Source organism: Garra rufa, chromosome 11 (genome assembly GCF_049309525.1).
Source record: "Garra rufa chromosome 11, GarRuf1.0, whole genome shotgun sequence".
Classification (NCBI taxonomy): domain Eukaryota; kingdom Metazoa; phylum Chordata; class Actinopteri; order Cypriniformes; family Cyprinidae; genus Garra; species Garra rufa.
The window spans coordinates 32,420,905-32,447,486 of NC_133371.1; the positions used below are offsets into that span (position 1 = coordinate 32,420,905).

General features: G+C 36.9%; 1 protein-coding gene across 2 annotated transcripts in view; it reads right to left on the minus strand.

Annotated features, from left to right (window-relative positions):
- Positions 1–6,228: 6,228 nt before the first annotated feature.
- Positions 6,229–26,582, minus strand: part of nup93 (nucleoporin 93) — a 30,848-nt gene continuing 10,494 nt past the window's right edge. For both annotated transcript variants that reach the window (XM_073850385.1, XM_073850386.1), the window contains 19 exons: positions 26,088–26,150; positions 20,784–20,912; positions 18,184–18,258; positions 16,311–16,403; positions 16,085–16,224; positions 14,584–14,716; positions 14,177–14,334; positions 13,797–13,962; positions 13,601–13,694; positions 11,305–11,496; positions 11,097–11,223; positions 10,519–10,591; positions 10,377–10,421; positions 10,046–10,162; positions 9,845–9,963; positions 7,321–7,438; positions 7,155–7,238; positions 6,818–6,946; positions 6,229–6,506 (listed from right to left, as the gene is read on the minus strand). In XM_073850385.1, the coding sequence (XP_073706486.1) occupies positions 6,396–6,506; positions 6,818–6,946; positions 7,155–7,238; positions 7,321–7,438; positions 9,845–9,963; positions 10,046–10,162; positions 10,377–10,421; positions 10,519–10,591; positions 11,097–11,223; positions 11,305–11,496; positions 13,601–13,694; positions 13,797–13,962; positions 14,177–14,334; positions 14,584–14,716; positions 16,085–16,224; positions 16,311–16,403; positions 18,184–18,258; positions 20,784–20,912; positions 26,088–26,150 (2,166 nt within the window). In that variant the 3' untranslated portion in view covers positions 6,229–6,395. The remainder of the gene's footprint in view (positions 6,507–6,817; positions 6,947–7,154; positions 7,239–7,320; positions 7,439–9,844; positions 9,964–10,045; positions 10,163–10,376; positions 10,422–10,518; positions 10,592–11,096; positions 11,224–11,304; positions 11,497–13,600; positions 13,695–13,796; positions 13,963–14,176; positions 14,335–14,583; positions 14,717–16,084; positions 16,225–16,310; positions 16,404–18,183; positions 18,259–20,783; positions 20,913–26,087; positions 26,151–26,582) is intronic.

Below are 26,582 nucleotides of genomic sequence, written 5' to 3' on the forward strand. Positions count from 1 at the left end.
CCCGTCATTGGCCTGCAGTACCTCCAACACAATTGAATCAATAGCCGTCTGAGTAAAGCGAGGGCTTGATCTGAAGGGTTATATTATACCTGAGCCGGAAGGAACCATTTATCAATGTATAATTATTGTGAGAACATATTCAGGAGCTTTTGTAACGGTCATTAATTCCTAATTGTTGCTGCAGGGCCTGTAGCTTGTACTGGGGCTTGTAAACATCATCAGTACATGTAATGACTCAGATCTCAGGTCAGATATCCTTGACATCGGTACTCAAGGACAACTGCAAGTTTTGAGAGGCCTGTGTCATGCATACGAATATATTATGAATATCTCTAGGAAAAGAATGTAGTCTGCTTATTTAACTGAGAGATTTATTTAAATATTTGATTTTATTAGGTAAGTTTGATCGTTTATTTATTTATTTTGATCTGATAGCAATCAGGACAATGACTTCTTTGGTTGAGATACCAATGGGCAACAGTTTATTTTACAGTGTCCTTGTTACAGGTTATATGTGCATACTTAAGTAATACCAGTAAATTATGAATAATTACATGCAACTAATCCTAAACCAAACCTTGTTAATTACATGTTGTTAATTAACATTACTCAGTGGTATAATTACAGTATAACAAGACACCTTAAAATAAAGTGTAATGAGAAATAGTATTGACAGAGACAGTTTATTTTTCTCGATTGGAGAATTTTCCAACCCATAGTGACCTTCATTTTAGCCGCTTTAACCCGCCGCCAGCTCCCAGCCGTTCCAACTGACAGCCTTTTGCCTTAGGCGTTGACTGATCATTGCAGAAACAGTTCCTCATTAACTAAAAGAGCGATGTCCGCCAATGCATGTGACCCAGGGAGCAGGATTGGGTTAAGTAATTATTTCTGAAGAAATTGGTCTGGAAGCCCCAAAGGTGGAGCCTTTTCAGTGTAATTAGTGCAGATCCTACAAACGTACCCACAGGTGCTCTCTTTTGAAGCAGATTTTTGATTAAATTTCTATTATTAGATGCCAAGAGCTTAAACAGAAAACCAGCTACTAAATGGTCATTTTGAAAACCTCATGCTGCCTGAGGGGAGCTGTCAGAACAAGGAGTAGAAGACAAAGTGTACAAAGTGGTTTAAATTGAAATTACGAGTCGACTCTAGGAAACACTGCCAGTTTTTAATATTACATAAAATCGTTCTTAATTACATCAAAGGATAGATTTAATCTGATGAAACCAATTGTAATTTTTTTTCCCGAAAGAACTTAAGTTGCGATTGAGACTATGGAAGGTCATATGGTTCAAAAACTTGTGAATTTTAACATGTCAACAACACGGTAAATATGCAGTTTTTGAACCATTTGGCCTTCCATATGAGGCGTGTTTGATGTTTTATGAGGATGTGTTTAAAGACACATTACCTTTATTATTATGCTTTTCTCTATCTGTTTACGTAAATGCATGTTTGTTTTGTTGTTGGTGTAAGTGTAGATGTTGTCAAAGATCAAAGTCATATTTTCCCTGATTTTGTTTTGCAATAAAAAAAATTATATGAAGTCACAATTAAAAGATATAGAGTTGGAATTGTGAGATACTATAAAGCAATTAGATGACAAAGAAGTAATTAAGAGGCAAAGTAGTAATAGACCCGCAATTGTGAGATATACAGTTGCAATTGACAGATATAAATTGCAACTGAGAAATAAATTCATTGTGAGATATGAAATTGCAATTGGTAGATATAGTTTCAGTTGTCATATAAAGTTGCAACTGCAAGAAATACAACTGCAGCAGTTATTAAGTTACTGCACAAGTCACATTTGGGAGATAGAAAAGGCACCATTTAGGGACTATAAAGTCATATTGTGAAATATAAAATTAGGATTATGATCAGTTATGAGAAATAAAGTCACAATTAACCCGTATTTAACACATACAAAAATCAAAACTTTTTTTGAACCATTTGGCCTTCCATATAGGCGTATTTCCTGTGGTTACGGTAAACGCGTCACCCAACTTGCATCATTCATATAAATTATATAAAGTCAATTGAGAGATATAGAGTCACAATTGTGAGATACTGTATAAAGTTGCAATTAGGTGACAAAGACGTAATTAAGAGGCAAAGTAGTAATAGACTCGCAACTGCAAGATATACAGTCGCAACTGACAGATATAAACTGCAACTGAACAATAAATACATTGTGAGATGAAATTGCAAATGGTAGCTATGGTTTCAGTTGTCAGATATAAATTTACAACTGCAAGAAATAAAATTGCATCAGATATAAAGTTACAATAATTATATAATCACAACTGGAAGATATAAAGTCACAATTGTGAGATGTGAAGTTGCAATTAGAAGAGGCAAAGTCATAATAGAGAAAACAGAGTCAGCTGTAATATATTAAGTCGCATTTGGAAGATAAACAGGCACAATTCAGGGAATATAAATTGTGAAAGTTCCGTAGTGAGTTATAAAGTTAGGGTTATGATCAGTTATGAGAAATAAAGTCACAACGGACCTGTATTTAGGGTGACCATATTCTGAGAATCCAAAAAGAGGACACCCTCCCCAGGATGCACCCCCCTCCCCCCAATAATAGAAATCACATTTATTTAAATTCTTATTTAAATTGATTTGCCTTTATTGGCAACAGACGCATACTGCCCTCCAAAGGCAAAGTGCAGTAACTATGCATTTGGTCAAAATTGAGGCTTAAAATGGACTTTATGAAAACTGTTTTGTCTTGTGGCAAAGTCTCCTGATCAATTTTTGTCCCAAAGAAACGAGAGTGTTTCCGAGAAACAAGAGTGTCAACATGTTTGACTAGCTGGCCTAAAAACTTTAAAGGCATTTTTCTCTGTTTCAGTGTTGGTGTAGTTACTGCACTTTGCCTTTGGATGGCAGCATAGGTGCAGATGGTGCACATTTATCACGACCACGAATGAACATCGGGTATTTTTTTTTTGCAATTCGTCTATGAAACTAGTAAACTACATTTGCGTTTCGGCATGTTAGTGACATACAGCTCTTGCAGTGCAGCTCCTCATTTGTTTTGTTTTGACAACTGGGTCTTTCACGTCATCAGACAGGTACCTCAGAATAATGCCGGTGGGCAGTGGCTGCATTTAAAGTGTTCAATTAATGACGGTCAGTGAAATGAGGTAAAAAACCCGGACATTTTATGATATTTTACAAAATCCCCCCGGACATAATTTTATAGCCAAAAAGGAGGACATGTCCGGGTAAAAGAGGACGTATGGTCACCCTACCTGTATTTAATGCATACTATTAAAAAAAAAATCACATTTTTGAACCAATTGGCCTTCCATATGACAATTGCAAGAAATAAAATGGCAGCAGATATAAAGTTACAATAATTATATAATCACAACTGGACGACTGTCGCAATTGTGAGATGTGAAGTTGCAATTAGAACTGCAATAGTCTCAACTGCAATATATTAAGCATTTGGGAGATAAAAAGGCACAATTTAGGGACTATAAAGTCATATTATGAAATGTAAGTTCTGTAGTGAGATATAAAATTGGGATTATAATCAGTTATGAGGCGTATTTTGTGTGGTCACGGCAAATGTGTCGCCCAACTTGCATCATTCATATAAATTATATAAAGTCAATTGAGAGATATAGAGTCACAATTATGAGATACTGTATAAAGTTCCAAGTAACGAAAAAAGCAGTAATAGACTCGCAACTGCAATATATATAATAGAGTCTCAGCTGCAATATATTAAGTCACATTTGGGAGATAAAAAAGGCACAATTTGGGGAATATAAATAAATAAAAAAAAGTTCCGTGAGATATAAAGTTAGGGTTATAATCAGTCATGAGAAATAAAGTCACAATTGACCCGTATTTAACGTGTATTATTAAAAAATTACCGTGTTTTTGAAACAACTGGCCTTCCATATGAGGCATATTTCGGCAACGCGTTTGCGGCAACCGTGTAGTCCAAATCGTGTCAGCGTCGCCTGGCGCGAATTCGCGTCTTTGCATTGACTTTGTAACACTTACGCAAATAATTACCCATTTCTATTTCAAATAAATACGGTTCTTTTGAACTTTCTATTCAACTAAGTTTTCTATTAAATAAATAACGGTTAAATAAAATAAGCAAGCAGGCAGCAAATTTTTTTTAAAGAAAAAGCTGAAAATTCAGCGTTGTCATCACAGGAATAATTACATTTTAAAACATTCAAATAGAAAACAGTTACTTAAAATAATATCTCACATATTAAAAATGAGAAACGTCATCTTAGTTGTACAACGTTTTATTTCAAAGAACCACTCCCGTATTTTTAGTGAAGATGAAACATTACTGTACATATATGTAAGGTGTGTGAATAAGATAGATGATCTTAGGTAGAGCTCCTTTGTTGGCAGCGGTGTGGTGCCACCCTGGTGTTGTGAAATAGCCGGGTTATCGCGGACGTGGGACATCGGCCTGATTCACAACACCAGCTGCAGCACACACACCTCACACACCAGTCCATGAGGTGTGAAGATGGATCTTTTCCCCTCCAGGTCTTCTTCTCCAAAAATCAAATCAGTTCCTATTTGACACATGTGATGTACTGACGCTGGAAGACTTCATCAAAATTATGTAAGGACCTTCGCAGAAGAGCGTTTGTTCAAAGGGTGAAATAAAGTTGAAACAGCCTGGCTGTTGCGAATCCAGTACCTTGAATTTAGGACAGTGCACTGTAATATTAATGCAGCAGCTCCAGATGCCAACGGTTAAAAATGCAAAGCAGAGCTTAGAGGGAGCTGGAGCAGACACTGCAGCCGGCCGTGACAAAGCCAACACGTCCATCTGTGTGCTCTACGGGCATTTCCTCCATAACCCACCATCTGCTGAGAGAATCAATGTCACACAGACACATTCCTGCTCTCGTAACTCTCTGAAAGCGCTTTAAACAATGCCTGTCCGGCCACTTGTTTCTACAGTAGGAACAAGTGTTACACAACATATATTTTAATGAATCAAGTATGAGCCAACCACATTAAAGAAAAAATATACAGGGTTCCCAAGTTTTGATTAATTCATTTCTATGACCGTTGTCATTTGTGATCTTGGACCACATAATCATTCTTAAGTAGCACTGGTATATTTGTAGCAGTAGCCAAAAATACATTGTGTGGGTCAAAATGATCGATTTTTCTTTCATGCCAAAAATCATTAGGATATTAAGTAAAGATCATGTTGCATTAAGACATTTTGTAAATTTCCTACCGTAAATATATCGAAATTTAATTTCTGGTTAGAAATTTTTTTTTGCACCCCCAGATTCCTGATTTTCAAATAGTTGCATCTCAGCCAAATATCGTTCTATCCTAACAAACTATTCATCAGTGGAAAGCTTATTCAATTTCAAAAATTGGTTTTGTGGTCCAGTGTCACATTTTTGAGTCAGACTGATTTGTGAATGAATTAATCTTGTGAAGTTTAAACGATTTAATATTAAAAAAAGGCTTTAGTTTACTACATTTAGTTACCATGAACTAACAATGAAGAATACTTTCAAAGCATTTATTAGTGTTAATTTCATTATTAAAATATAAAGTTGTGTCTTTAATGGACCTAAACTAATAAAAAGTTGTATTTTATACACTAATATTAACAAAATTATTAAAAACTGTAACAAATGTATTGCTCAGTGTTAGTTAATGCATTAACTAATGGGAAATCATTGTACATTTCCACTTAAAACAAAGATTTGCTCACAAATCACTATAGCTCCAGCACTATAGCTTTAGGAAATTTACAAAATACCTTAATGGAACATGATCTTTACTTAATATTCTAATGATTTTTGGCATAAAAGAAAAATGTATCATTCTGACCCATACAGTGTATTTTTGGCGATTGCTACAAATACACTACCAGTCAAAAGTTTTGACACACTTCCCCATCAAAGAGAATAGGGAAGTGTGTCTTAACTTTTGACTGGTAGTGTATATCTATGTACAGTATATGGTCCATGGTCACATATTATTAATAATAAAATAAAGAATATAATTGTCATGAGATGTGCACTTTGATTGTTTGCAGTGGATGTCATAAGGGATAAACTGTAATACTGTATTTGATAGTTTCATGTAGCTTTTTATATGAGACTATGACTTTTAAAATGAAACTGATATGCAACTGAAATGTAATCAAATAAAACAGAAAATGCAGGACAAAACAATGAAACGACAAATAAAAAATGAACAAATTGAGGTTTATGATAAAAGAAATGAAATTGAAACAAAACAACCTTTTTTTTTATTATTTCAAATAATGGAAAAAAATACAAATATAAGTTGGCAAAAGTAATGATGGAATAAGGACAATGAAAGACAGCTGCTAGAGAAGGGTAAAGTGGGGAATTTCAGTTCATTAGGACCTCCATCTGAACCAGTCTGGCATTGGTATCTCCAGCCATCCGATACGGAATCATTCCCGCAAACGTGATCAGAGCCCGGGCTTGACTGCGCAGCAGCTGCAGAGAAAATAGACAAACAATCACATTTAACATGCAAAGTCCAGTAAATAATGGACTCGGTCTCAAGATTAGCTTCATAGTTACCGATCGCCTTTTCTTCTTTACTTAAAGCACGAAAAAAACATAAATTAACATCTGAACTTATTTTATTTCAACCGCCAAAAAGAGACCACAGAAGTTAATCTACTCTCCAGTCTAATTTGTTTCTCAGACAAAATGGCAGATTCGACATTACGCTTAGTCAGATCGCCTGTCAATCAAGCTGTTTGCGAAGCATCTATTGTTTTATCTTAGAAAATGTTTCTTACCATGTCTCTGTCCTCTAGGGAACGCTGAGGTCTTCCTGGCGTACCGGCTGCAGCTCCTTTTAGCCGCTTGTACTGTGTGAACAGGATATTCATTGTGGCCAGCAGAACCTCTGACAAATTATGTCTTATCTGTGGAGAGATTAGGACACAATGGAGAGAATGTCATGTGGATAAAGATCTCTAGTCTTGTGATAAAAAAAGACAAATTTTGTGCAACTCAACCAAAAGCAAAGATTTGAAAAGACTCATTAATTTAGGGTCATCTGGAATGACACAACAGCTTAGAGTTTAAACTAACAGCACCTAGGTAATTTATGCTAATGCTTTTAGATCTTACCTCATCACTGAAGTTTCTGAAGGCCGCAACTCGCTCCTCAACACTGTTCTGACTTAAGGGAACCAGCTTTAACCTCTCAATCACCTGACACAAAATGGCACAAAAATAAAGATTAATGCCTGGCAGCATGTGCTCAAGGTCAGCCGGGGTGTTATAGGTGACTTACATCGTAGGCTCGGTCTATGTGTCCGGTGTGGTACTCGTCAAAGAACGTCATGAGGTCCAGAAGCAGGTAGAAGGTGCTGTCCACAGATTTCTCCCCAGCTACACCGTTAGTACGGTACCTGTGATACAAGAGATACAAGATACCATTTAGTGTTCAATGAAACTACAATCTACAAGAAGAAGAAAAAAAACACGACGGAGATTTTCATTATGGTAGCCTGTTTCTGCCTCAAAATGTAAGTAATTGTGAGATAACATTTAAAAAAGAAGCAAAGGTGCAATTCTGAGACACTGTATAAAGTTGCAATTAGGTGACAAAGTAGTAACTGAGATACTGCAGATACTGCAAATTAAATACCACTTGCAAGGATTTTTCAAGCATTACTTTTTTGATTTTCAAGGACTTCAATTAGAGATCTTACTTATCAAGCAATGTCTTCTCTTTCAAATTCTATAAAAAGATAAACAGAAGAATAAAAGCTTTGCAGAGAAAAAAGATTTGCGGAGGAAAAAAAAGATTTGTGGAGCAGCTCCGAAATCCTGGAAAAAAATGATTCGCCACACATGCTCCAAAATTCCAGACTGAATCAAATGATTCACAATCCTTGTTCCGAAGTCCCGATCTAAAGCAAAAGATTCATGAACCTGGTCCAAAGTTCTGATGAATCAAATGACTCATGATCGACACTCCGAAGTCCCGATCTAAATAATAATTCACAAACCATCATTTCAGATCAGGACTCTGAGCGCAGAGCGTGAATCACAAAACATTGAGTTTGTAACTTTGCGTATCGCGAACCATTTAATTTGAAACATTCAATTTGTGAAAATGATTCACAAACCCATTCCGATCTTAATTTAAAAGAGTTGAGATATGCGATTTGTAGTCCCGATCTAAGTGAAATGATTTGTGAACCCTGTTCCAAAGTCCCGATCTCAATCAAATGATTCAGATGACGCAGTTTAAGGGCCAGATCGAAGTGAAATGATTCGGGAACCCGTTACGAAGTCCCGATCTCAATCAAAGGATTCGCAATACGCTTTTTGAAGTCCCTATCTGAAACAAATGCTTTCCGATATGCGATCCGACTGGAGCACTTTGAAACAGTGAATCATTTTGTGACGCACTGGTTTAACTGATTCAGAGTTTCGAAAGCTCCGTTTCATCACTACGTGTTTGTTCAAATCATTACAAGCGATGTTAAAATTCGAAAATGAATCTCTTTTATTTTGATCTGGCTTTTGCTAGTGAATCGTCTGAAATTAATGATCAAAGTCATGAGTTTGAATCAACTGGAGCAGTTCCAGTGTAAATGACTCACTCATCTATTCCTCTTTTCACGTCTTCAGTCATGTTTACATGACACTGTCAGTACTACTACTGGCTTAGCTTGCTAGTTTTTCTAACAATAACTGCAATAAGCAAAAAAACAAAACAAAAAAAAAACGTTTTTTTGAATTGTGTGAAAAGCTATGTGCTTATTGAAAAAAGTAAACGCTTATTTCAGATACATTGTCTTTCAATAGTTCACTTTTCAAGTACCTCTTTAGGGATATTGCCATTTTCAAGGGTTTTCCAGGCCTTTAATTTCAAAAAGTCAAATTCAAGTACTTAAAGCACTTTAAGCACCTTGTAAGTACCTTGAATGTAGTAACAGACTTGCAACTGCGAGATATACAGTCACAACTGACAGATATAAACCGCAACTGAGAAATAAAGACATTTTGAGATATGAAATTGCAATTTGTAGATAGTTTCAATTGTTAGATGCAAAGTTGCAATTGCAAGAAATAAAATAGCACTAGATATAAAGTTGCAACAAATATATAATCCTAACTGGAAGATATAAAGTCGCAATTGTGAGATGTGAATGTGCACTTAGAAGAGGCAGAGTCGTAATTGAGAGATACAGAGTCTCAACAGCGATACATTAAGTCGCAATTGGGAAATATAAAGGCACAATTTAGGGAATAATAAAGTTACATTGTGAAACATGAAGTTGCAATTATGAGATGAAGTTCCGTAGTGAGATATAAAGATGGGATTATGATAAATTTATGAAGAATAAAGTCACAATTAACCCTTCGCAATCTGACCAATCATAACACAAATCTGCCATTTTGTCTGACAAACAAACCCGAGAGGAGAGTAGATAAACATTTGGTGGACTTGAACTTAAATGCTGTGCACTGATGTCTTTTTATTTAATGCTATAACCAGTAGAGGAAGAGATGATTGGTTCACATGGCACTTGAACTGAGATGCTAAAGCGATCTGAAGAGCTGCATTAAAGAGCCACAAACTGTATTTATTGTTTGAATTTTTTACTAAATGACAAAATTTGAAAGCTGACACCTAAAGTAACCTTGTTTGTCTGCATATTTACAGTTTCATCTTTGCTCTGCAACAGTAACGAAAGGGAGATGGGTCTTTGCGAAGGGTCAACTGTTTTGTATTTTTTTTTCATACTTCAGGGAGGAAAAGGCTTCTATTGTTTATAGAGGTCAGTGTACAAAATGCTCACCGCTCGGCAATAGCCACTGCCATGTTTTTGAGTCGCTCTTTGTTGGACTGGGGCTCGCTGACTTGAGCGATAACCGGACTCAACAATTTGTTAATCAGCTCCAAAACCTTATCAGGATTCTGGTGTAGGAAAAAAAAGATGTTTTAGGCACAATCATCACAAGACTAATAAACCCAAACAGCACATCATAACTTATCTTACCTTGGCTAACTCGTACAGTTTGACGGCCTCCTCAAACAACCCCTTGTTCTCGGCCTCCGAGGCCACCTTGGTAATGATGGCCCGCGTGTCTCCAGCAAACTTGTCAATCACGCCAGGCTGAAGGGATTCAAACAAACACTTCTTAGAGCTGAGGAAGACTCTGAATGCACAATTGCTTTGAGGATAAAAGGCCAGACTGTGTTGGAAAGGCCTTTGAGACAATAGGACATTCTACAAGGCTGAACGAACAAAAATGAGTAAGCGTGAAAAAACAGTGGCGCGCTCGCTGTCTGCTAGTCAGGTGATATTACAACAAAAGCTTTCAACATACCTTCCTGCTTCCATCTTTTTCAAGTCTTCCAAGAAGCATATCGAACTACAAGAAGAGAGTTAAGTATTGACAGAAATTATGTAATGATAATGTCAATTAGTATGCAGAAACTTCCTCCAATGAGCTTGTTCACGTTTCTTACCTCCCGACTCTCGATGACTAGCTCGCTGACGCAGCGCATGAACATGTTTTCTCCTTGACTGTCCTTCTCATTCCTGTGGCCAATCAGAGAACAGCGATTGTGAGTTTTCACTCAGACAAGTACAGCAATTATGCCATTTGTAGCACAGAAGCACTCGGGCCTGCACAGGAACGTGCTCGCTTTGCGATACGCATGCAAACCCAGTGATAAAAGACCTTTAGAAGATCAAGTGTTTCCTTTTTGTAACGTGCCTGTGAGGTCTCTTAAAACAATGGGTCAAGTTAGCATCGAATTCACTGTGCATGGAACAGGTTTAATTATTCATGGATCATTCGTGGAAGGTTCTGAGTTATTCATGACACATTAATCTCTTCTCAGAGAGGGATTTCGCTCAGTATTTTCAGAGAAAAAGACATGACTTACAATTCAGCCACTGATCAAACAGGAAGCAAGCTGATTTTAGAACAGGTCTAGTGTGGTGAAATATAGATTTGCTCAATGGCTGTTCAACGTGACTGATTTGAGATCAGCTCTTTCAGTGTTACCGTAAATAACCCAATATCATCAGCTGGGGTTACCGGAGGAAGTAGAAGTACTGCAGGGCCTCTCGTGGATCTGTGGACTCAAACTTGCGAGTGTAGAGCATAAGCAGTCTGATAAAGTTGAGACGTCGAACCATTGGAGGATCTCCAGCCTCTAGACTCACTATGAAGAGACCAGAAATCTGTTTAGAATATATAAACCAGATACACTTTTTAATGATCACTCTTATTGATCAGAACTTACAGAGTTGTGCGCTCTGGCCTGATGATTTGAGCAGCAATTTGAGTTCGTACAGCACCAGAGCTACGTGAACGGCATGGCTGCGCAGACGCTCCACTCGGAAAAGGAACGCTATGGCCGCCTCAAACTGTGCAGTCAGGAAAAGCACCTGGAAGTACAGGAATGGCTGGTGGCTGGCCGAGAAATGGGACTCACCTGTGGAAAAGAATTCAAATAAAGCCACACACCTTGGGATAATCCTAAACCACTTACAGAACAATATAAATCACATATTGGGAATGTGCACATGCGAATGCAGCCAGTAAGGATTTGTAACTTAAGGAATTTGAATGCTTCCTTAAGCGAGTAATAGGTTCCACATAAATCTTCCTCAGCTGTGAAGTGCTTAAATAGGCTGTTTCATTTCCATTTGCATGAGTTGAAATAATCCCCTCTCATTTAAATTGCCGTTAAAACTGACGTCTTAAAGCGGCATTGAAAAGACCCGCTGCGACTTTGCATGGAGCGTAATGGCAGCGCAGCTGGGAGTGAAGGAGTCTTATCAGCAATAGAGGGAGTCTTTAATGTGGTGTACTGCAGGAGCGCCGGCGAGATAAGACTGACTCATCAGCCAGGTGGAAGAAACTAAGCGGATGCCTTTTTAAAACTGGGCGAGGAGAAGTTTAAGCCATGAGAAAACAGCACAATGACATACACTTTTATCTGGGCTAGGCACACTGGCAGAGACTGAATAGGGGGGGTTTGCATACTGACTAACTTCCTAGTTTTTCGAATGCCCATTTAAATCTCTTCCTTTAGGACTGGAGTGAATCTAAAGATAAGTGGGATGATTTATTGGCTGTATGGAATAATGAGAGTTTCACTTATTGAGAGAGACCACTTGTTTTATGGAGTTGAGATTTCTCCTAACGAAAAACACTGGTCCGGTCAAACTGTTTTTTCAGGTCAAATTTTTGCTCCCAAATATTTATAAATTTTAATGGTAGTCCACGTTATGAAGAATATTTGGGTATAATATGTCACAGTTTACTTGATCTTGCTATCCTCATTTACATACATGAACTATAATGTCCTGCACCCACTAGTAAAAAAAAAATCAATATTATATCTGGTGTCAGAATAATTTTTGGTTTGACTGTATATCAGAGTTGGAAATTAATGAGAGTTTGTGGTGAAAAAAAAGGCATTAAAATAATTAAACAGCATATTTCGGCTATCGCAATTAAACTGAAATATGAAAATGAATGAAAAGTGTAAATTCGCAGAATTACATTTAGATTCGCTCACACTGCACCAGATTGCTTTTACGCGGTTTTGTGCAGCATTGAGCCTTATAACCAAACGCATTTCTGTTGAACTTAGGAATGCACTGGCCAATCAGAGGTGCTCAGATTAGTCAGAGCAAACTAATCTTAGCACCTATGATTCGCCAATGCATTCATAAGTTCCAAAAGAAATGCGTTTGATTAGTTATAATGTGCCAATGAGAGGCGCTAAGACTAGTCAGCGCGAAAAAAGGCCGGAGCTGTTGATGAGTGCGTACACTCGCGAATTCCTGTTATTGGGCTGTTATTGACAACAGTTTAAAATATTGAGTAAAGTAATTGGGTATTTAAAGTGTGACATTAAAGACAACACAGTATGGTTTTTATAATAAGCTTTTAAAAAAAATTGCCCTCACAAATGTAAAAAATTTCCCTGGGAATCAATTCCAGAGGGCAAATATTGCCCCTTACTGGAAAAAAATAATTTCTGACTATGATATGGTGACTGTAGCTAGCTGTATTGCAGCAGAAACGAGTGACAAAAACACTGAATTTCGAATAAAAACCTCTTAATTTGCAAGTTTTTATGCTCGCTTGAGGTGGCGAAAGAGGGTTAATGCAAACAATCCTGTCGAATGAATGCCTCCATGTGCTTGCCTCCAACCACCAGACCGATCTTGTTCCATAGCATCTGAAATGTTGTTATGGTCATTCTGAAATGCCCAAGCAAGTCTGTCATCAAAGTATTTCTGTATAATTGCCTCCCAGAACTGTTTTACATAACTGCGTTTCCAACCAGCTCTGAAAGCAATGGCCACATTTATTTTGTTTGGTCTGCTCTGGCGCAAGTAATATATAAAAATTATTATACTTAGTGGCTTCTCATACTTTTCTTAGTGATACATAGTGCCAGTTTATCAGGATTTTGTTCTCTTTGACTCATTGGATGGAAACAGTGCTTATTCACAAACGTTTTATGCAACATTCTAAGTTAAATTCGCAACTTTGTATGGAAACTGGCTTGTGAGTCTCACCATAGTCCTCCAGTAGCTGTTTCTGAAGTTGGGCTAAAGTCATTCTGTCCTGAGGGGAACTGCTGCCGTCCTCATCAAAACACACTTGATTGAGCTGGAAGTGAATACAGAACATAGCTCAAAACATTAGTAAAACTACAAACTATAAAATAAACTCTGATCTGCAGTTAGGTCTGTATCTGTCACTGTATCTGACCTTGAGCCACAGGTAGTCTTCTGTCTTATCGGCTACCTCTCCATGATTGTCGCCGATGTCGCATTTGCCGATGAGGCAGTAGACCGCGCGTTTGTAGGGGTCGGCACTGTTCCTCAGCACTCGTCGATAATGAAGTCGTAGTTTATTCTCTGTGGCAGGAGACAAACTGAGAAGAACAGTGCAGTTTAATACATATATACTGAATTCTAAAACAGATTTACTAAATTATTCAGTTTGAAGCTAAACTTATGCATGAGAGACGAAAAGGGAGCAAGCTGGGTCAAACGCACAAGAGAAAGTAGTAGTTACCAAAAACAGAGGAGAAATAGTCCTCCTAGGATGTGATCTAGTTTTTGGGGTGTGCGTATGTGCGTTCTCACCGTCGGTCGGGGCTGTTCATGTACTCCTGAAACCAGATCTTAAAGTCGCCCAGCTGATGCTGTGCCCTGTTCACCACCTGCATGGCAGCAGACAGGTCTCCGCAACGCAGGCAGAAATAGATCAGAGCCCACACTGGATGTCCCTCCACCTCGCCGTCCTGTTACACACATAAACAAGCAGCAGGGTTTATCCTTGGGTCACACTGTGTCCATTTACCCCCTTTTTACTTTCAAGTCTGGAATAAGCAGCTTATTGGCCCATGCGGGGAGAATCCACTGCTGTTATCTAAACTACGGCGAGCCACGCTCTGCGCAGTTCGCTCGAGAGGATCTGCAGTGAAGGCATCTAGTCTGTATGATGTAGTGTTGCCTGTGCTGTGTGGTGTGGACACGTTCTGCTGCAGTACCTGCATGCCTGGCAGCGGGGTTGGTAGCTTGATGTTCAGGAAGCTGCATACGAGCTGATAAGTGCCAGGTACTCCGCCCAACTGAGCCTGGTGCAGATTCCCAAATACAGTGACCATAGTGTAATTTTTATAGCTGCAGAAGAGACACAAACAGACCATTTTTCTAGTGGATAAAGGTACATACAGGGTTCACTAACTTTCTGGCCAGTGAATTTAAACGTTTATCTGATTATCCTGTTAAAGATAATTAGGTTTTTTAAAAAAGTAATAATTTTGATTCAGATGGATTCACTAATGAGTCATTCAGACTGATTTGTGGCCCTGGATCACAAAACCAGTTATAAGGGTCATTTTTTAAATTGAGATTTATACATCATCTGAAAGCTGAATAAATAATCCTTCTATTGATGCATGCTTTGTTAGGACAGGACGATAGTTGGCCAAGAGGGTGCAAAAAGCCTAAATATTGAGAAAATTGCCTTTAGAGTTGACAATATGAATTTCTTAGCAATGCATATTACTGATCAAAAATTAAGTTTTGATACATTTACGGTAGGAAATTAAAAAAAATATTTTCACGGAACATGATCTTTACTTAATATCCTAATAATTTTTGGCCTAAAAGAAAAATTTATCATTTTGACCCATACCCAAGAGACTACAGATAAAAATAGCCAATTTTTCAACATGATGTGTGTACTATTGATGTGTATTGTCCCTCATTAAATACACTACATAAAAGAAAAATTCCCTGAAATTAACTGATTAAACAATGATATTTCCAGGTTTTCCTTAACCATGGGATTTAAAAATGTGGGTTTTTTTCTGGCAAAAAAAAAAAAAAAAAAAATTCAGTAAGGAAAAATTTCAGTAAGGAAGCATTAATTAGATAAAAAGCATTTTTTTTTTCACATAAAATCTGCTCTTTTGAACTTTATATTCATTAATATATTAAGCAGCAGAATGCTTTTCAACATTAATAATAATGCTAAAATTGACAACTTCAAATATTTCTTGAGCAGAAAATCAGCATATTCAAATGATTTCTAAAGGATCATGTTACAATGAAAACTGGAGTAATGGCTGCTGATAATCCTGCTTTTCCATTTCAGCAACTGTTATTTTAAAATATATTAAAATTGCTGTTAAACTGATTTTTTTATTAATTTAAACAAATAAATGCAGCCTTTGTGAGCAAAAGAGACTGCAAGAACATAGTAGTGTAGTGTAACTTGAGAATTGTAGAACCAATTTCCACAATAAACTGTAAGTAAATTGCACAACTCTACACTGAAGCTTTATGGTTTTTATGTAAATCTTTTTTTTAGAATTATTTTTCCTTTTATAACTCAATTTATTTAAAACCAATAATATTTATTCAAAAAATAATTACTGAAAATTGGGTTATCTCTCGCCTGGTAATTTTAATATTGCCCTATTTAAAACAGTTTATGTCAATATCTTTTTAAACAAAGAGCAAGCTGAATTTTCCTTCTCTCACCTGTTCTCCAGGAACTGCAGGGCTTGTCTGACGAAGGCCATCTGCATGTCCACAGACACTCGACTCTTCAGCGTGTCCTTTGCTGGCACCAACAGAACGTCAGTCATCTGCTTCACCATGAGCCACATGTCCGATACATTCTGCAAACCCATGCACAAACAACTTTACAGCATCACTATTAAAGCAAATATCTCATTAGGGTGAAGCCAGGGTGAATGCGACATACCTTATCATCCAGGCTTTCAGCTACGGAGGCACAGAGATCTCCCAGGTTGGGCTGAAGATGCCCGTTTACTATCTTCTCATTGAAGATGTAGATCTACAGTAAACGAAAGAGGAAAAAATGCTAATTGAGAATGAAGGTCAAAGACTGATTGCTGTGTACTCCAGCTGGATTCGCTATGATCTGGAGGTGAAGTGTAGGATGATGAAAAACAAAACAAAAAGGATGAAAATGTTTAGAAGGTCTTCGAAAAAGAGCACAAAGATCAGGAAGATGACTCCGCAGGCGATGTGACGACACATGATTAAAAAAAAAAAAAGGACAAAGGCAATAAAAGAGAGATCAAAAAAGAGAACAAAGGAAGAGAGCGTGAGAGACGGCCCTCCCCTTTATGTATAGATTTGGAGCTTACCCATCATGCTTCTTTCCAGCCAATCAATCTTTTCGATCAATCAAGCCCGGCCCACAAAACACAACATACTCATTCTCGTGTCTAGCGAACTGAGAAAAAGCTAAGCTAAGGTGTACTGTGTAACTATGAGGCAGTTTTTTTTTAAGATGTCGTATAACTAGGATTTCATGATTTATTAGCATCTAGTTTAATGTTGTCCAATTCATTCTCTATGTGATTCAAAAGTACTTTCTACTGGAAAGAATAGCATTTTGATGAGTTCATGCATGTGAAATTCTATACTAAAGCTTTAATTTATTCTTAAATTATTAAAATTGTAAATTATATATTACTTAAATTATTGTTATATTATTATTTATTAAAATTATCCATTAATAAAATATAATTAGCCATATTTCTATAATTTATTATATATACTACCAGTCAAAAGTTTTTGAACAGTAAGATTTTTTGTTTTTTTGAAGAATTCTCCTCTGCTCACCAATCCTGCATTTATTTGATCCAAAGTACAGCAAAACAGTAGTACTATGAAATATTTTTACTATTTAAAATAATTGTTTACTATTTCAATATATTTTAGAAGTAGTTTAGTTTTTGCATTATTACTCCAGTCACATGATCCTTCAGAAATCATTCTAATATTCTGATTTGCTGCTCAAAAAACATTTTTTATTGTTATGTTGAAAACAGCTAAGTAGATTTTTTTTCAAGCATTTAACACTATAAAATATTATAAATTATAAATGCCTTTCGATCAATTTAAAGCATCCTTGCTAAAAAAAAATAACTGATTTCTATTTGAATATCTTTTAAAATGTAATTTATTCCTGTGATCAAAGCTAAATTTTCTTTATTAACTTTACACACTATACCATTAAAAAGCTTGGAGTCAGTATAGTTTTTGGGGAAGGGGAGGGGCGTTATAGAAATGAATACTTTTATTTAGCAAGGACGCTTTAAATTAATCAAAAGACATTTATAATGACACTTATAATGTTAAAAAGATTCCTATTTCAGATAAGATGCTTAAAAAAAACTTTACTCAGCTGTTTTCAACATAATAATAAATGTTTTTGAGCAGCAAATCAGAATATTAGAATGATTTCTGAAGGATCATGTGAATGGAGTAATGATGCTAAAAATTCAGCTTTGAAATCACAGGAATGAATTACATTTTAAAACATATTCAAATAGAAAAAAGTTATTTTAAATAGTAAAAATATTTCACATTTTTTCTGTTTTTGCTGTACCTTGGATCAAATAAATGAAGGCTTGGTGAGCAGAAAAGACTTACTAAAAAAAAACATTACAAATCTTACCATTTAAAACGTTTGGCTGGTAGTGTATACACACACACAAATAAAATAATAAAATGTTTTATAAAGTTATTTAATATTTATAAATATTTAAAACTGTTATTTTTCAGTATGTGCTTATGTTGTATTCGTATGGCTTTCTACAAACCTGTCGGCTGTAGGCAACTTCCACACTGTCCAGTGCACTGCGTCCTGGTACTCCGACCTCACTCGCGAAACTGGGCTGTGGGGCACATAGCAACCGTCGTTAAGGCACCAACAAGGACATCTACACAACAAGACCGTATTAATATTCTCTACGTGTGTAGGTGTGCATATGTGCGCCTGTAAAAGCGTGGGTTTGACAAGTGCACAAGCTGCGTTTATCTCGGAGAGTTGTTTTAATCTAAATGCAGCGACCAATGTAGCGTGAAGCTATTGTGAAGAACATAACTCACGCTTGAGAGCACACAGCTCAGTATTGTGAATACACAGAAAGAGAGAGAGAGACAAAAAAAAAAATCTGTCTTAAATTTTATACATGAACATGAATTTATATCTTCTATAGAAAAATGTCAGATGTACTGAAAAAGATGACATGGATAAAGCATATGGGGCTTTAATTTAAATTATTTTCCAACACACTCGCGCACGCACGCTCGCTCGCTCGCACACACACACACACACACACACACACACACACACACACACACACACACACACACACACACACACACACACACACACACACACACACACACACACACACACACACACACACACACACACACCACAGTAACAAATTCCATGAACAGCCTGGCAAGAAAGCCACTGAGGCGTTGTAGTTTGTGTAACTGTGAAGTGGGGAGGGGGCGACCCAGGCTGGTGGTACAAGGAAGAGTGAGCTCCTGGCATAGGAAGTGAACAGCAGGTCACACATGGAAAATTTAACTGCTGTTTAATAATTAAAGCAGCAGGACAGCAGTCAAAAATCTCCTGGAGCACACAAACATACGTGCGCTTGTGTCCAAATTCGCACAAACATGACATTCTTCTTGAATCCTTTCAAGGAAAATAAAAGGAAAGACAAAAGCCTATTCTGAGGACTCGCCTTCTCAAAAAAGACTGTCATTGTTTGCCATATACAGACTACTGTTCCACATGAGGACATACAATTGAGACATGCATTTTTTTTGGTATATATTATTTAGTAGAGGAGTGCTTGTCATCTTCAATGTTTGATGTTTTCTGCACCCTTCCCTCTTACTCACCTCTCCATTTTGTGACAGCGGAGATGTGAGCAATGCTGCCAAAAGAGCCTTTATTTTATGAATAATACCTTTTTTTTTTTTTTACTTTTGCATGCTGTGAGCATATGAATATAACATAATAGATTTAAAGCTAAAAATGTGTAATATAAATTTTAAACATTTAAAAAAAGCTTTTTTAAAGTATAAAAGTAAATACACACACTACCAGTCAAAAGTTTTTGAACAGTAAGATTTGTAATGTTTTTTAAAGAAGTCTCTTCTGCTCACCAAGCCTGCATTTATTTGATCCAAAGTACAGCAAAAACGAAATTTGGAAATATTTTTACTATTTAAAATAACTGTTTTCTATTTAAATATTTTTTAAAAAGGAATTTATTTCTGTGATTTCAAAACAGACTTTTTAGCATAATTGCTCCAGTCACATGATCCTTTCAGAAATCATTGTAATATTCTGATTTGTTGCTCATAAAACATTTTTTATTATTATTTGTTGAAAACAGCGTAGAGAAGAATTTTTTTAAGTTTTTTTGATGAATAGAAAGTTCAGAAGAACAGCATTTATCTGAAATAGAAATATTTTGTAACATTATAAAAGCATTTATCATTTAGCACTTTTTATCAGAACCTTTGATCAATAAAAGTATTAATCTCTATAATTTATCTCCCCCCAAAATTATACTCACTCTAAGATTTAAATGGTACAGAGTATAATGTTACAAAAGCTTTTTATTTCAGATAAATGCTGATCTTTGGATCTTTCTATTCAAATAATCCTGAAAAAAATGTACTCAACTGTTTCAAATATTGTAATTATAATAATAATATAATAATAAAAACTGATTCACAAACAGCAAATCAACATATTAGAATGCTTTCTGAAGGATCATGTGACACTGAAGAGTAATGATGTTGAAACTGTAGCTTTGATCACATTAATAAATTACATTGTAAAAAATATCTAAATAGAAAACAGTTATTTTAAATAGAAAAATACGTCAACATTTTTCATTTTTTTTGTACTTTGGATCAAATAAATGCAGGCTTGGCGAGCAGAAGAGACCTCCTTAAAAACACTACAAATCTTACTGTTCAAAAACATTTGACTGGTAGTGTATGTATTAATATGCTCACAGAATACAAGAGAGTGTGTAATATAATATGTATCTGTATATATACACAAATATAAAAGTACATTTTTATAATCACTAAAAGGCAATCAGGTCTAAATGTCCTTTTCTGAAAAGAACTACAAGAAAAGCTTTTACTAGATAAGATTTCACTGACACTCAGATTCAGGCCAAGCGTAGCCACAGGCTGGGTGTATCACGCCAACAGATCTGAACAAGCTCCTTAGATGCTAAATGAGAACATTTGTACTTCACGGATACGCCGTGTGTGAAGTGCGGCGAGTGTGTGCTATTGCATATCATACAAGGGAGTTATATCATATCTGTCGTGAGTGTGTATTATGTTTCATGTGGCGTGTTGTTCCTCAGACCTCCACTTCTTGGCTGAAGTCCAGTGCATCCTCTCCAGCTCCCAGCAGGGTGTGCAACACTCTCTGCTTCACCTGCTCCCACTGCACCAACATAGAGTCTCTGTGGTACTCCTCCGCCAGCAGAAATGTCTGCGAGAAAGACAGAACGAGTAAAATAGAGGGGACAAGATACAAATCACACCTAAAAAACATGATAAATGAGAGTAAAACGAGTTGAAGCTACAAAAGCCTTCAGTGAATATATAGGTTACCCAACATGTGACGCATTAAAAATAGCTAGCGGAGTAAGAAGGGAGCAGCCTGGATCTGGGAAGCATGCTGTGCACAATAAGCGCTAACGGGCACCGCTATCTTCTTCACCCCTCCCCCAATCCCACCTCCGAGGGACAAGGAACGAGAGCTGGGCCTGGGGAGACTCAAACTGGGTCTGGCCCGCTAAAGCCTGGATGCGTGGAGGCCTCGCTAATGGAACTGTGCCGCTATCTGGGTCTGTCTTCACGCCTACTACCGATTTAGCCCGTACCCTGATTGAATCCGAAGACCTTTCGTCTATTTTACTCGGTCCCGGCGGATTGACGTGTGATAATTGCGAGCGTTCTAATTAAAAAGGCTTCTGAACTCTGGAGGAAGAGATTTTGGAATCGAGCGTAATGACGGAGGGAGTGAGATATTATCAGCACAACGTGCTGAAGTTAATGTGAATCAGGTAAAATTTCAAGAGGGAAAGACGCTCAGGGGGGTTTTGTTTTTAGCGGGGAAAACAATAGCGTATATTTCAGGAACTAACTGTACTCCAGATGATTTTGCTGGGTCAAAAAACCATTAATCATCCAGCAATTTACTTCATTCTCACTTTGGGGTCTAAAATTAACACTCAAAAAAACCCAAATGCAAGTGTAAGTCAAGTGTATAAATTACTCACCAGTTGGACGGTAACTTTATTAGAAACTGCAGTTGCTCATGGTTTATGTCAAATTTTAAGAAAGATTGTTCTAAATGTTTGACACATGCTGATGTAAGTGGCATGCAAGATTCAAATAAAAAATGATTTGCTGAAGAAAACTTTAGAATGTTAAGTCTAGTTTTTCTCCCAGCTCTCTATGCGGCGTCAGATATGTGACCCTGGATCACAAAACCAGTCTTAAGTAGCAATGGTTAATTTGTAGCAATAGCCAAAAATACATTGTATGGGTCCAAATTATCAATTTTTCTTTTATGCCAAAAATCAATAGGATATTAAGATCATGTTCCATGAAGATATTTTGTAAATTTCCTAGTGTAAAAGTTAACTTTTGATTAGTAATATGCATTGCTAAGAACTTCAATTGGACAACTTTAAAGGCAATTTTCTCAATATCTCTCAATATTTTTTTTTTGCACCCTCAGATTCCAGATTTTTTTTTTTTTATCTCAGCCAAATATTGTCCTATCCTAACAAACCATACATCAAAGCTTATTCAGCTTTCAGACGATGTATAGACCATTTCAAGCGCTATTCGGCGGCTTAAGGAAGTGACGTCGTTGGTCCCAGGACGTTTCCGGTTAGTGGTCCAGCGCATTCAAAACAATGGCGAGAAGCGCTTTATGAACAGTGGGATTGCGGTCATATATATACAAACATCCTGCTTAAATGTCTAAATTAAAATTAGATCCTTGTCGTTCGGTGGTTGTGTGCTCCCTCTGGGGCGGTACTAACATTCTGAGACGTGTTTAACGGTAGATTTCCGCGAAACGTACCCGTGTTGCGGCAGTGAAGGAGAAGGCTGGATAACAACAAGCAACTCTAGGATATACAGCGCACATTTCGATTCAGGCAAGTAAATATCGTTTTTAATTAATCAGTTTATTTGTATATCTTTACGTTAACTCTTCAAGTATGATGCCGTATAATTTAAAGTAGCATTTTGTCATTGTTTACATATGCATCTAGCTTTCGTGTGTAACGTTAATGAAAAAAGGCAAGTTTTTTTATTTCTGTTTTATTGCTAAGTGTTATGTGGGTTAAATTCATATTAGTCGTCTAGTTATTTTGCCAGTTGACAAATGCAGTGAGTAACATGAAAGTACGTGAATGTCGTATTGTGTAACAGTTAACGGCAGTAGTTTACAAAACGTAATGTTTATGGTAAATATTATTTTCCATCACATAAGCTTTGGTAATGTTAATTCCAAGATGTACTGACGTATTAAGCAATAATAGCATTATTTTTTTTATATTGTGCATTATATTAAATAATTGTTTTTCTACTTTTATCCTTATATAATGTAAACAAAATTCATACAGGTGATTTCTAATATCATTTGTTTCTTAGTCAAGGAAGCATTTTGATGTAAGCAGTTGTAAATATGCAGCAGGGTCACTAAATCTGACAATACAGTGTAATACTGAAATTTGTTAGCTCCCTGTAATTCCCATAGAATTGGTTAAATGTTATATACATTTTCATAATGATGGCTAATATCCTTTGTTTTGTTTTCTAGAAAGTATTCTAAACTGATGTAAACCGTTGCAGAAATACAGAAGGGTCACCAAATCTGAGAAGGCAGTGTAAGGAGAGCCATCATCTGTAGACACCCAAGGACAGCTGATCATCCTGCAGTGACAAACCACATCTGACCATATCAACACCCAGATGTGATTGAGAACTTGAGTGTAGTATTCAGTAATTTAGTGTAGTACTTAAAGCGACTGATGACCAGGCCGGATACAGACTGCTGCTTTTGACATTTGTTCCCCCTTTGTACTCCATTTCAGTTCAAATGTTGTTTCAGTTGTTGTTCTTTCATTTGTTGAAGCATTTTATGTTCATACAAATATTTACATATCAATACATGTGCTGGAAATAAAAACAGTTGAAAGTGAGAGAATGCTTTTTGTTTATATACAGTACTGGTCAAAAGTTTGGACAAAGTATTTTTTTTTTATGTTTTTGAAATAAGTATTTTATGTTTATTAACATGATTAATTATTTAAATGATTTCTATTATAAAAAATGTTGTGCAAAGCTGAATTAGCATCAGCCTTTACATTACACCAGTATTCATTTTCACATGAATATATATATATATAAAATTTGTGTGGGTGTGAACAGTAAATACGTGCATAAAAACATATATGAATGCTTTATGTGTGTTTGTGTGTGCATTTATTAATCTGCAGATCTACAGGTTTATGTAAAACACGTTAGCCATCATTGAATTGCGACGATCTTGTTTATTTGTGATCACATGATGACTCGGAGCATTCATACCCTCCACTTGCACTGTTCCACAGCAACAAACTTGACCAAACTAACGTTGAACACATGTTGAAATGAATTCAACACGTAATAATAGCATCGAGCGCTTAGTTTTAATAGCATACATTTAGCGTTGTTTGGAACGATATGTATTGTGAAAAGTAATGTACTAATGAAAACAAATATTTAAACAGAAATACAGACTGACCACGCAATGCAAGTAAATTAATCACGAACAACCTCCGGATATCTTGGGAACAAAACATGAAGTAAGTTGCACTGCTTGCTTCAGACTGATGACATCCATTGTACGAATAAATGTTCACAATATTTCCGTTCATGTGATATGCTTTTAGCAATCTCCCGTGTACACGCACGCAGCATCGATTAGTTAATGAGCAGCTTTTTTTACCTTAACTAGCTTTTTCGCTAGATTTTAAAAGAATGTGTTCGTATTGACAGATCGGAGAAATAGCGCTACCGGAAATGTTTCAGGACCGGACATGCGCAGTAACGTTCCAACGCGCTTGTTATTGTTTACATCCTTGAAATGGTCTATAAATCTAAATTTTTAAAAATGGACCCTTATGACTGGTTTTGTGGTCCAGGGACACATTTAAATTGAAATAACGATAAATGATGAGTTGTCACGTTTTTTCTGTCAGGTACCATTATAGATGGCAACAGTTGGCAATAGTTTGTCACAACTATGAAAACCAAATAATAATTAAACATAATTTGATGGCCAGTGTACTTATTGTGTTTATATTGCTGCTATTGAGGTAGGATACGGGTAAAGTTAGGAACAGGTTTGGTGGTATGGGTAGGTTTAAGGGTGGGTTAAGGTGTAAGGAATGGGTCAACAGTGTAATTATAAATGCAATGTATCAAATGATTAATTTAAATGTAGGCCACTCTAATATAAAGTGGGACCATTAAGAGCGTCTTCACACTTGTAGTTCGGTTAATTTGGTCCGGACCAAAAAGAAAAAGAATACATTTTGTCTTGGTCCGCTTAGCGTTCACACGGGCATTTTTGATAGCGAACCTAAAGGCTTAGCGATACGTTCACAACCTGATTGATCCGGCTGAATGATTTCGTGACGGAACTCACCAAACACTCCAAACAAATGGAAAAGGTGCAGTCGACTTAAAGCTAATATACACCTAATGCCGTCTGCTGGAATAAGCATGCTCATTATTGCGTGTATATGACTTTATTTTCACTATCTGCAAACTCACAATAAGCTCATAAAAGGCACTTTACCTGCTCTTTGTTTCACGTTTGCCCTCTGCTTATTTTGTTTGGGATATACCGCTTTTTCCCTTTGTGAAATCATGTCGCATTTTTACTTTTTTTGGTTCGTTTAGAAGTATTTGGTCCGTGTTGCGTTCATATTTCATTTGAACCGTAGTTTGTTTGGAAGTGGACCGAGACCCATCTTTTTAGCTTCGTCTGCTTGTTTGGTGCACACCAGGATTCAGATGGCAGTGTTCACACTTACTTAAATAGCACTACAACAGCACAGGTGCACCAACAGAGCAATTTTTTAATCGAACCAAACATGACAAGTGTGACACACCCTAAAAAAAGTGCACCAAAAAGATGATTTTGACCCTGCCTGTGAGGGACATAAATTTTACTGTCTTTTACTAACTTTCACCAGCGACGTGTGGTCACATACAGGCCATCTGTGTCGTGAGGGTAACACCTCTTCTTTGGTGAGCTAATTATCCTCTGTCCATCTCTTTGCTGACATTCCTCCTCCTGAGAGGTTTGATGACTAGACTGAGAGGATAGATGGGATATTGACCTGGCAGAGAGCAGCTCTCTGCTGAGAGATGGATAATAACAGGTGAAAGGGCCAGTTTTACCTCACTGATAGTGGCTGAAGAGGCAACAAGGGGAAAAGGGGATTTGACCTAAAACGGAAGAGCTAAAACCTCTCAGAAGGAGACTGTTTTAAAGGAGCGGTACGGGATGTACACTGGACAAAAAGACATGGTATTTCTGAGCAAATCCATGGATGTAAAAGGATATAGAGAGGTAAAGGAAGATGCTCACCCTGCGGCGTGATTCCTCGATGGCTGACAGCAGTGCATTGTCTCTCTCGTTCTTCAGAAAGCCCTGGAACAAGAGACACGGCATGGAGGTTAAACGTACTGCAACCTACTTTCCCCTTTTCTGCATGCAGAGCACACGCCCTCTCTCCCTTTCTCTCTCCTTCCCTCCATACTTCCTCCAAGACGCAAACGCCACAGGCCAGAGATGGAGAATTGCCATCATTATCAAAATCGCTGCTAAAAATGTGCTTAGAATCGACCCTCGCCCAAAATGGCTGCTCTCGACTGGTCAGAGCTGGATCAGCAAAGCTTTGGTTCCCTACCTTCTCGAGTGTACTAAAAGTACTGCGCATTTAAGAGACCCTGCATTCATAAACCGCAATCCTACACACAGAAGTCCATTGACGGGTATGGAAAATGTGGAAAACTGCTCGGTTCTAATACCTGACTAGAATGTTACCAACTGGAAATCATAAAGCCAACAGCTGCTAATATC